The sequence below is a fragment of the Taudactylus pleione genome, unplaced genomic scaffold (genome assembly GCF_031769625.1).
Source record: "Taudactylus pleione unplaced genomic scaffold, aTauple2 ptg000380l, whole genome shotgun sequence".
Classification (NCBI taxonomy): Eukaryota; Metazoa; Chordata; class Amphibia; order Anura; family Myobatrachidae; genus Taudactylus; species Taudactylus pleione.
In genome coordinates this window covers 2793929-2806709 of record NW_028284781.1, presented here as the reverse complement: position 1 = coordinate 2806709, position 12781 = coordinate 2793929, and the positions used below count along the sequence as shown (strand labels likewise).

At 39.9% G+C, this 12781-nt stretch overlaps 1 protein-coding gene across 2 annotated transcripts in view; it reads left to right on the top strand.

The window, feature by feature from the left end:
* The window catches only part of VIPR2 (vasoactive intestinal peptide receptor 2), a 194513-nt gene that overhangs the window by 158836 nt on the left and 22896 nt on the right, over positions 1-12781 (top strand). For both annotated transcript variants that reach the window (XM_088445404.1, XM_088445403.1), the window contains exons 6-7: positions 5277-5403; positions 10021-10171. In XM_088445404.1, coding sequence (XP_088301530.1) covers positions 5277-5403; positions 10021-10171 — 278 coding nt within the window. The remainder of the gene's footprint in view (positions 1-5276; positions 5404-10020; positions 10172-12781) is intronic.

The window sequence follows — 12781 nt, the reverse complement described above, 5'->3', positions numbered from 1 at the left end:
CTAGAATTACAACAACATTTGGTTCTTGGGTCAGATGTTTCCTCGGTTGTACTGCTATATTGAGGAGAGTTAGAGATTAGAATTACACCAACATTTGGACCCTACGTCAGATAATTCCTGGGTCATAGTGTTATATTGAGGAGAGTTATAGATAAGAATTACACCAACATTTGGTGCTAGGGTCAGATGTTTCCTGGGTTATACTGTTATATTGAGGAGAGTTAAAGATAAGAATTACACCAACATTTGGTGCCTGGGTCAGATGTTTCCTGGGTTATACTGTAATATTGAGGAGAGTTAGAGATAAGAGATGTTTCCTAGGTTATACTGTTATATTGAGGGGAGTTAGAGATTAGAATTACACCAATTTTTGGAGCCAGGGTCAGATATTTCTTGGGTTATACTGTTATATTGAGGAGAGTTAGAGATTAGAATTACACCAACATTTGGTGCCTGGGTCATACTGTGATATTGAGAGTTAGATATCAGAATTACACCAAAATTTGGTACCTGGGTCAGATGTTTCCTGGGTTATACCTTTATATTGAGGAGAGTTAGAGATATGAATTACACCAACATTTTGTAATTGGGTCAGATGTTTCCTGCATTATACTGTTATATTGAGGAGAGTTAGAGATAAGAATTACACCAACATTTGGAGCCTGGGTCATATGTGTCCTGGGTTATGTGTTATATTAAGCAGTGTTAGAGTTAAGAATTACACCAATATTTGGTGCCTGGGTCAGATGTTTCCTGGATTATACTGTTATTTTGAGGAGAGTTAGAGATTAGAATTACACCAACATTTGGAGCCAGGGTCCGATATTTCCTGGATCATACTGTTATATTGAGAAGAGTTAAAGTTAAGAATTACACCAATATTTGGCACCTGGATCAGATGTTTCCTGGGTCAAACTGTTATATTGAGGAGCATTAGAGATAATAATTACACCAACATTTGGTGCCTGGGTCAGATGTTTCCTGGGTTATACTGTTATATTGAGGAGAGTTATAGATTATTATTATTATTATTATTATTATTATTATTATCCTTTATTTATATGGTGCCACAAGGGTTCCGCAGCGCCTTACAAAGTACAGAAACAAATAAGCACACAAGACAACAGTTATTAACAGTACAGACAATGCAGGACAAGTACATTATTTATAAACAATGCTGCATAACACCTAAATAAGCAGCAGGGTGTCAGTAACCAAGTTTTAGGTGCTGTTGTAAATGAAAGTAAAAGTAAGGCAACAAGAAGCATGTGAGGGAAGAGGGCCCTGCTAACGAGAGCTTACATTCTAAGGTGAGGGTCATACAAACAGGGGTAACACAGATGGGCTAGATAGTGAGGAAGGAGCATAGAGTAGTGGGTTAGGATCAGTGCTGTAAAGCATTGAGGAAGAAATGGGTCTTGAGGGCCCATTGGAAGATCAAGAGCCAGGAAGTCAAGTGATGGAGAAATTTTGAACTAAGGCCAGGGAGACAAAACAACGGCAGCTACTCGAAGAAGTTGGAAGAGGCAAATGTCATTAGTGTTGAATGTGAAGAATGAGATGGAGGGTTCAGAAGGTAAGACTTGGTAGGAGTGACCCAAGGATAGCAGGACCCCAAGATCACCACCCTGGAAACCTCCAGGCCAGGGTCTGTGAGAGAATGTGAGGCCCCCAAAGGAGATAGCTGCAGGAGCAGTGGTGTCAGATGGGTAAATCCAGGGTTTGGTGATGGCAAGGTGAATCACGGCGTTGCAGAAGAAGTGCTCATGAACAGAGACCAGTTTATAATAGACAAAACTGGCTTTCCAGAGGAAACAGGAGAGAGGGATAGAGTTAAGAGGCGAGAGGAGAAAGAGATTATTAGGGTTGATGTAGTGTGGAGGTGATATTGATCTAGAGCAGGGGGATAAGGAGTGTGGGGTTATGTGGCTGGCTTCTGAATGAGTAAGGGTGACAGCAGGTGGTGGGTCAGGTGGAGGTTTAGTGTGGTGGGGGGGAAGAGAACAGGTAACTAACAGATAAGAATTACACCAACATTTGGAGCCTGGGTCAGATACAGTATTTCCTGGGTTATACTGTTAGATTGAGGAGAGTTAGAGATATGAATTACTCCAACATTTGGTACTTTGGTCATATGTTTCCTGGGTTATACTGTTATATTGAGGAGAGTTAGAGATAAGAATTACACCAACATTTTGAGCCTGGGTCATATGTTTCCTAGGGTTTACTGTTATATTAAGAAGAGTTAGAGATAAGAATTACACCAACATTTGGTGCCTGGGTCAGATGTTCTCCGGGTTATACTGTTATATTAAGAAGAGTTAGAAATAAGAATTACACCAACATTTGGTGCTTGGGTCAGATGTTTACAGGGATATACTGTTATATAGACGAGAGATAGAGATAGGAAATACACCAACATTTGGTGCCTGGGGGCAGGATGCAGCAAAGGGAGAAATTCGGTCAAACCCTTAAAATGCTGGTTTGATTGCATTTCTCATATTCACCAAGCCCTGGAATGCTATGCACTCAGGGGCTTGGTTGCGGTGGGTAGGCCATCTCCTGATGGTGTTACCCTATTGTTACAGTGTATATGTTAAAATCAACATATATTAATAAAATATATGTGTGTATGTATATATATATATATATATATATATATATATATGTATGTATTCACACATACCCGAGGTAAAATCCCGGAACACCCCCTTTTTGAACATACCTATCAGGCGGAGTTGGGTTCACAAAGAGACCCCAGACCTCAATTATACTAACTGAAGGACATGGTCACTCTGACTGTGGCAACCAGACTAGGAAGATGCAACCTCAATCTCTTGGAGACATGGAGAAACTGGCTGTTTATCTACCTGGAGGCTACGTATTCTGTCTCTCCAACCACACATGGCTTACAGGCAAGATGAAGAAATCATGTGTTTTAAGGGATATGGCTTATGTATTAAGTAGTTAGTATAGTTTGTAGTGATTTATGTAGTGATTAATATTGTGGTTCATAGTGGAATCTTTGTTAACGGCCAGGTTATCAAGCTGTAATGCTTTGGTTATGCCTTAGATAGTTTGTGTTAATCTGTAGTAGACAATATGTAATAAGTTTGTAGTTTGGTAAGGGAATTCATAAGTCTGTGTTAGCATACAGTGGATGATATGGTGTAGTCTTTGTCTATTCACATGTGTTTAATGGAGACTGTAGTTCGTTCATACGATCCACCATGTGCTTTAACAATAGTACTGTCTGAGAGAGATAGGTTTAGTGTGTATTGTATTCTTGTGATCTGACTGTAACATGGTGTAGTTAGGATTAAGATGAAAATTGGGTGAAATATTGCAATCTGCAGAATATATATAATTGTTTTATATCAGCTGGTGATGAAGGAACCCGTAATGCGGTAGTGGCCAATTACATTGTAATAAGTTTATAAGTAATGTACACTGTTTAGTAGTTTATACTTTCTGAAACATTATATAATGGAATCTGGTTAAAATATTGTAGTATGGAATGTGAATATTTCAGGTTGAATTCAGCTAGTGGTTGTGGTCCCATGGGAGTTGCGGATTGCTAGCCATATTGCTAGCCATATTGTGATAGTATTGTGAAGTTATGTACTATCATAGTTTGGGGATTTTATAGTTCAAATAGATTTGGTATAAATAATGATTACCGAGTGAAAGGTAGTCTGCAGTTTTTTAAAGATGGCTACCTCCATGTGGTGTGAACAAAGGAAATTCCATGTGCTCCACGTTTACCCATTGAATCATGTGCTTGTTTCAATGGAAGTTGTGAATTACTAGTCTTGTGATCATAGTTATAACTCTACCCAGTTTTGGTGTTGTATAGTTCAGATAGGTTTATTATAATTATTATAATTATGATCATTAATGGATATATGATTTACAGAAGTTACAACATTATGTGAGTCTTTCTGACATTCAAAATGGAGTTTGTGTTCAGAGACCATGTGGTGTGAACAATAGGACAAGAGCCCCAACAACGCCTACACACACTCTCACTCAGCAACCATTTTACTTTCACTCTCGCTCTCTCTCATCTTTGTATCGTCTATATTGTATTTTAACAAGCAGTGATTTTATGAAGATTGATTTGATGAATATAAAAACATTTCACTTATAACATTTTGTGTGCATCGTTATTTTTATGAAAGGAAATTATCCAAATGATTTAAAAGGTATATAATTCTGGTTAAACACGTTGCGAGTTTATATATTTATGTTACGTATAACCTGATGTTAGTTATGTGAAAAATAGAATATTTGCTTCAGATATATTGGGATTAAACAAGATGGCAATGGCCTGTGTGTACAAAAAGAAAGAAGGAAAAACACCCCTCATCATTGGCGCCCTTATTGGGAGAGCACTGAGGGGCTTCTCGGTCATAGACCCGGACCTCATCCGCAAAGGACAGCTCTTACCGAGAGAGCTGTGCTTTGTGAATTTCTTCATGCATAACGGCATAGCTAATGCCGGCATGCATAAGAAGGGTCATGTCATGCATCCTGCCCTGGGTCAGATGTTTCCTGGGTTATACTGTTATATTGAGGAGAGTTAGGGATAAGAATTACACCAACATTTGGTGCCTGGGTCAGTTATTTCCTGGGTTATACTGTTATATTGAGGTGATGCCTCCTGCTGTATTACCATATATTGCGATAGCACATCCATCTGCAGCTGAATCACCTCCTTTGTTCTGCAGTGATTTCTGAAACTTAAGTGATTTTGTGAAGTTATACTGATTTCTGTTCTGTAAGTCAGTCTGCTCCTGATATACTGTATTCCAAACAGTATGAGAATACACCTGCCTGCACTGTCATTTACTCCTAATTTTCATAGTTGTACAGGTTATAAGCGAGGATGATGTAAAAAAGGCTGCAAGTGTACTTCAGGGTCCAGTATTCAACCCGGGCAACGTCGGGTATCCCAGGTACTAAATAAATAAGGTTCTCCCTTACATGTTGTTAGTTTTCTGATGGTCAATTTTAGATAATATTAAGTGTTGGTAGAAGATTTGCAGTTGTATGGAATGAAAAACTTTACAAATAAAGGAGAAAATTAGCTGGACAAATACTTTTTTATGAATAGCTTGGTATATCCCATTATCCTTGCTTCTGAGTGCTGCCGGTATGCCATTGCAGCACATGCACCATGGCCTTTGGAATTGTACAATGTGTTTAATGATGGATAACCAAGAGCATCTAGATTTCATTCAGTGTGATTAATTTTCCCTCTTTTTTTGTTCTAGAAAACTTCACTGTACAAGGAACTACATCCATCTGAATTTGTTCCTCTCTTTTATTTTGAAAGCTATCTCAGTATTAGTGAAGGATGATTTTCTCTTCTCAGGTTCTTACTCCTGTCCAGACTCTCTGGTTAGTAGATTGGCTACCATGTTATGACATGATGTGCTAGGATGCAATATGGGTGGTCACCAAAACCATTTAGGTTGTCATTGTTAAGTCACTAAATAATCCTCGTTCTCTCATTTGGCTTAAGCTGGCCATCCACTCTACAATTATCTGTCCAATCTGGCTGGTTGGAATGAAAACCTGGTAATGTATGGGAGCAAATGACAATCGTCCATTTGCTCACAAACACTGGAAAATAGCCAAAAATGGTTGTTCAGACAAATTTTTTAATTAAAACACACAAATGTAACCAATTTGAACAATTTTATAACGTTAATCAAAATGCTGCTAGGTGAATGGACAGTAGCGGGACATAACTGGCAAAGTGGTCATCCAAGGATTGCTGCCATCCAGTCTGCTGATTGCACTATGAAAAATGTGGTAAGGCAGTTGTGGGTTTTCTAGGGTCTATTTACAAAGTTTTGGATAGAGATAAAGCGAACTGAGGGTCTTATTCAGGTTGGATCGCACGGCTGCGTTAGCGCGCAGCCGGTCAATGTTTGTGCTCTGCGCATGCATCGCAGTGTGCGAACCGGCTGCTGCAATTGGGAAGCGATTGCAGCGAGCACGCAGTCCCATCTCATAGTGATTGACATGAAGTGGCCGGTTGGGGGTGGAGAAGGGGGGTGGTCGAAGGAACGCAGGTGTGCCTGTGCATTTGAACGCCGTTACAGGGGCATGCATAATTAAGCCCCTGCGATTGCATACGCTGGCAGCGGTCTAGATGGTCGACAGGAAGTTTAGCAGTTCGTGAGGTAGGGTCAGGTCAACGCCAACTGTGTGAATGGTTCTGATGTTACTCGATGTTTACACTGACTTGAGGATGCATGTCATGGGAAGTGGGCGGCTTTATACAGTGATGGGCGTCTTGGTATAGTGCTGCGGTTGCCATGCGATTGCATTCATTAGCATATTTTCGCAACTAACGGGTGCATATGAATGCAGATGTGCGATCCAACCTGAATAAGGCCCTGAGCTAAAGTACCAGCCAATCAGCTCCAAACTGCCATGTCACAGGCTTTGTTGAAAAATAACAGGAGCTATTTGGTTGGTACTTTACCTCTTCACTTTATCCATTCAAGGCTAAGTAAATTGCTCCCTCTATCCTTGTAATGCTTATTTTTACATCCACGCACAGTAAGTTGCACTGTAGTGTGTTCAGCAATAGTTTATTAAATCTGCACGAACCTTGTAAAAATAGTGTTAAAATGTTTTAGTGCTATTTTGTACGTCGCAATGTTGGTAAATATCCATAAATGAGTACCATTGCAGCATTTAATCTGCTGATAACTATTTTTATGAGAAATCAAGGTACAGACACATTCTCCTGAAGTGTTATTTACAAACCAAAAAAGACCGAATGGCATTATCACTTCTACAGTATTTATCAAGAGGCATACCACAGAGAAATTACTAATTTTTTTTTACAGTCTCTGTATTTTCACAATTAATTGAGTCCCCATTAGGGGCGTAACTAGGGAGTTGGGCACCCAAGGAATAAACAGAACCCCCTATCAGTGCCACAGGCCTAATTACTCCACGGGCCTAGTGCCCAACAACCTGGTGCTCTAGGGAGGGATTAATGGTAGCCTACCTGTTCAGTCCTCAGCTGCATTCTTCTATCACTGGCCCATCCTGCCCAGTGGCACTGCTGCCGGAGCTCTTCTGACTTCAGCCCGGCATCTTTTGGCCTCTTCCATGGCCACCAGAGCTCTTCCTGCGATGTCTGCATCCTCCGCCAGCCGCCATCATACTGGCTTTTCTGCCCAATGGCATCTGACGACAGATGATGCTTTTTATTGGCTGCCGGTCCACAAGCCGTAATTGGCTTGTGGCCGGCGCCAAATTCAAATGGCCGCTGGTCCGAGAGCTGCACCCAGCTTGCAGTCAGCACCAAATGTCACTCGCGGCCGGGAACAGTCTGGTGAGATGTGTCCCGCCGGGGACACATCTCACCGGACTACAGGACTTTCGGTGCTGGGATCAACACAGGGTTAGCCATTAAAAGGAGGGTTAGGGTGGTTGGGGGTAGGGAATCGGGAGGGGGAGAAATACTCACCTGAACACTGGAGCAGGAGCAGTAAGGCAACATTTTGTAGATGGGAGTGTGAGGAAGTAATCAGATGGCAGGAGAGGTGGCATTCATTTGAAGAGTGAAGAGGGCAGGCTGGAGTGTGGAGGGAGATAATGTCAGAGTAAGTGAGTGTGAGAAGCTTGTATTAGGTTCTGTAGAGGTTTTCAGGAGAGGGGATGCAGATGTAGTACATTTGAAGAGGAAGACAAGCCGGGCAGCAGCATTGAGGACAGATTGGAGTGGTAGAGAGGTGGGAGTCAGAGAGGCCAGAGAGGAGGAGATTACCATAGTCCACTCTGGAGATAACCAGTGAGTGGATGAAGGTCTTAGTAGCATCCAGGGTGAGAAAGAGTCTGATCCTGGAAATATTTTTGAGATACAGTAGAAATGGCAAGACTGCAAAAAGTACTGTGCAGTTTGAAGGAGAGGGAGGAATCAAGGATAACTCCAAGACAGTGCACTTGGGGGCTACAGGAGATCGTTATGCCATCAATAGATAATAATATTATGGGAGGTGAAGTTATGCATGAGGGTGTGAAGATGATCAGCTCAGTCTTAGGGCCCCATTTATTAATGATCACAATTGCAATGCGATCTGGGCATGACAGTACTGCCCATGATTGTATTGCAAGAGGCAATCCTATCGCCAGAATGTATTATCCAGCACCCGCAGGGAGAGGCGCCCTGAAAGAAACCTGTCTCTGTGATGTTCCGGGAGTGCTGCTGGGACTACTGCGCAGTCACACTGACCGCACATGCATGGCCGCCATTGCCGGGGAGGGTTCCGGAAGAACCCTCTCCCAGCTAATTATGCAAAGTGTAGCCCATAGGCTACAGTGGATAATGCCATCTTCAGATGGCATTAATTGCTGGGGCCAGCATCCAGAATGCATTGCATTCTGGATGTTTGTAAATTTGGATGCATCGCATCCCCAATAGAAACCTATGGGGGATGTGGCTGCCGTGGAGGGATCGCAGCAGATATCAGATATCCTTCATACATCTGGGAAAAACGTAATATTTGCAGTTAACCCCCAAAAATTGGTGTTTTCTGGGATATAGCCACAAATTTACAATGATAAATGGGCCCCTTAAACATATTAAGTATAAGAAAGCGCTGGGACATCCATGAAAAGATAGCAGAAACAGCTGAAGAGATGAGTGGGGGAGATATGAGAGGGGGAGAGGTCAGGGAGAAAGGTAGATCTGAGTGTCAACAGCATAGAGATGGTATTGGAGGTCAAAAGAGCTGATCAGCTCATCTGAAGAGGATGTATAGCTGTATATATAATTGGAGAGGCCCAAGAACAGAACTTGGGAGACGTCTACTGTTTTTACAAGTGGGGGGGAGTGTAGAACTATTTTTATGTCAATCAAGTGAATAAAAATGCAAAACATTAGTTTATCAGTGTTTAGAATCTAACAAAGGATTCTTGAATAAATTATTGATTTTCACTTATTTTCTAGCTAAATATAGTATAGTAATATAGTAATTTACTTAACATAAACCTGAAGTTTAATTTTTCAAAATAAAAGAATGAAACTCGTAAATGTAAGTACTAAGCAAACAAAGATGATTTGTCATGTAAAATTTTTGTTTTACTGTACAATGGTTATTACATTTTTGAGAAATGGTCAATCCCTATCTTATGTTCAATCAAATAAATATTTTCTAATTTAGCTTATTAGATAGATAGATAGATAGATAGATAGATAGATAGATAGATAGATAGATAGATAATACATAATAATAATAATATTGTCTAACAGTTTCTTATATAGCGCAACAAATTCCGTTGCGCTTTACAATTTGGATACATATTAGATATATAGGAGATGTATATAGAGAAAGATTGTAGGAGGTGACTATGAGATGTATAGATAAATATGAGATAGATATGAGATGTATATAGATAAACTATTGTAGGAGCTGGATATGAGATGTATATAATAAACTATTGTAGCAGCTGGATATGAGATGTATAGATAATTATGAGATGGATATGAGATGTATATAGATAAACTATTGTAGGAGCTGGATATTAGATGTATATAGATAAACTATTGTAGGAACTGGATATGAGATGTATAGATAATTATGAGCTGGATATGAGATGTATAGGTAAATATGAGCTGGATATGAGATGTATAAATAAATATGAGCTGGATATGAGATGTATAGGTAAATATGAGCTGGATATGAGATGTATAGATAAATATGAGCTGGATATGAGATGTATAGGTAAATATGAGCTGGATATGAGATGTATAGATAAATATGAGCTGGATATGTGATGAATAAATATGCGGTGGATATAATATTTATATATAAAAATGAGATACAGATATTAGATAGACAGCTACAGTAGATATATATTGATCAGTCATCAAGTTTTATTTCTGTTGTAGCAATCACATTTAAAACTGATATAATGTAATGTAACTAATGTTACTAATAACTGATATATTAAAGCTAATGTACCATATTTTTCCTTTTGCTATTGCAGATCGGGTGTAAGATTGTTTTAGTATTTTTTCATTACTGTGTAACGGCAAATTTCTATTGGTTATTGGTTGAAGGACTTTACCTGCACACACTTCTTGTGGTCATATTTTCTCCAAACAGACATTTTAGAATGTATCTGATGATTGGATGGGGTAAGTTATTCATACAATTTATTTCCTCACTATGGGCCTTTTTCAGAGTCAGTCATAAATGCAGGCTGAGACTTTTTTCTGTCTCAGCTTGCGATTTTTCTCACTTCTTCAGGAGGCTGCGTTTGTGACTGGTTTAAGTGTAAACATTGATAGCGATCACTTCGAATATACTTAGAATGTCTGCATCTGATAGGTTGCAACTGTGAAAAACACACCCATTTATTCATATATAGTAAAATTACAAAAGCGGTGTTTAAAAACTACTTTAACACTGCAAGCAAACCTAATTATTAACAAATAAAGAATGATTCATGCACGACTGGAAACGGGGAGGTCAGTACATACTGTAGGTTTTTTTTGTAGTGTTGATATAATTTTGGAGCAATTCTGATGCTCTAAGCCCCTTAGGTAATTGTTGGATGCACTGTCTGACCATTAACTTCAATTTATATCTTTTGTGAGCGGGTTTTTATTTTTTTGTTACATTTTGTGTACTGACTATGAAGCTATACTGTATATTCAGCCAGAATCCAGTCTCATCTCAGCCAGGTATGACAAGGGGAGGGAGCCGCAACCTAGGGAAGGGAGTCGCAAGACTAGTTTTGAAAATGTTTCTGACTGAGTAGATTGCAGAGATGCAACTTTAAAAAGAAAAATGTTAAATTGTATTCAATTTAAGATGTACTCTGAATATAAACCTATGTACTATAAATGGGCTGTCCACCTCACTGAACTTCCACAGTACTTCCTGCTACAAACCACATCATTAAATTAGGTTGCAATTAATATCTAGCTATGGCATTGTCGTAATTTTGTACAGTAAATTGTTTATTTTGTATGTTAGATTGTGATTGTTTAAATCTTTATCTGTAACTAATTTTAAAGTATCATATGTATATTAATTTCATAGATACAGTTATTCTAGTTGAAATAGTATAAAAATATAAGTCATACTGCTACATATATGATGCAGGGTTAGTGAATACTGCCAAATAAGGCTTTATTATGATAAAACTTGACAAGTTCTCACCAAAAACAGCTGTAGTACAAGTGACACCTGCAAGCTGTTCAATGTAACACACTATGTGGGAAATGTATCAAACTTTCTAAATAGTAGACAAGTTACCCATACTAACCAATAGCAGCTAGCACTCATCAAGTAAATTCTATAGCATTCTAGGTAGAAGCTGATTGGTTACAATGGGTGCCTTCTCAACTTGTCCACTTTCCCCTCACTGTCATGTTTTATTTTACATGTAAATGAAGAAAAACCATGCAGTATTTTAGAAAAAACTATATAGTGTGTTGTCTTACAGTGATAGTAGATTGATCAATTCTAAGGATAAGGATTTGGGGGTACAATCAGGGGCATATCTATAATGGGTGCAATGTGTGCGGTGTACATCGGCTCCAGTAGGAGCCCACATCACACACTGTGCACCCATTTATTAAATACTTACCTCTCCGGAGTCCCACGTCGGCAGTACCATTGCTCTACAAATCGCCTAGAAAATGGCCACCACGGCCATTTTCCTAGCATTTTGCACGGGTGCAGTGAGATCACCGGAAAAATGGTTGCCGTGCCATATTCCCGGTGACCTACGCATGCGCAGTAGACTCTGGCAGAGCACTACAGTTTACTCTAGTGCCCAGAGTCTGCTGCGCTCAGTGCACTGCCGGCAGCAGGGCGGATAGGGGGGCTCAGGATAGACACTGCACATGGGCCCTCTCCTCTAGTAATACACCCCTGGGTACAATAGTGGTATAAATACTACACAGTCCATCACAAAAATATTTGTGGGCGTGCCAATAATGCATTAGTCTCTCTGATCTTCTGGGCATGCTCGGGAGCCAGCGCATGTGATGTCCTCTTTGACTTGTCTTTTAGTTCCAGTGCCCCTGGTGTGTAACCTCAAATGCATTAAATTTGACAAGTAGCTGCACTTGTAAAGAAGATCAGGTCTACATACAGTACAGTAGTTTGCATTTAATACATGAGCTTAGAGCTGCCAATGTGACCTTGACAAGAGGATAAAGGGGCTGATTTTAAGATGGGAGCAAAGAAAAAAAAAAGAAAAGTAACCTTGCACCTTGGCAAAACCATTTTGCACTGCAGATGGGAGAGATATAAAATGTACATTTAAATTAAAGTGTAAAAATAAACCTGCCCAGTATTTAGGGGCTACATGCAAAAGCAGCCAGTATTTACCCTGCATGCAAAACAATAAATGTTTTTGCACCCTTGCCAGGGCCATTGAAAGCTTAAAGGGGCCTGGGTACGGGGGTGGTGGTGGGAGCGTGGGGCGTGTCCAAATCCAGGAGGCATGACTATGCCCCCATCTGGAAAAAATATGAAAAGAATACAGCACTATGTGCTGCAAAGGGGAATCAGTATCCCCCCACCTGCTCTAGAAGCCCCTTCCCCTTGCATTGCAACATGGATTGTCCAACTGCACATTTATTTTATTTTTTTTTGCTTTGCCCCCAACCCTGAATCAGCCCCATAGTGAGCAGTTTTGTGGAAGATCTACAGGTATTAAACCTTTTAAAATGGAAAAGTATTGCCCATTGCAACCAATCAGATTATAGCTATCATTTTAGGGAGTATAC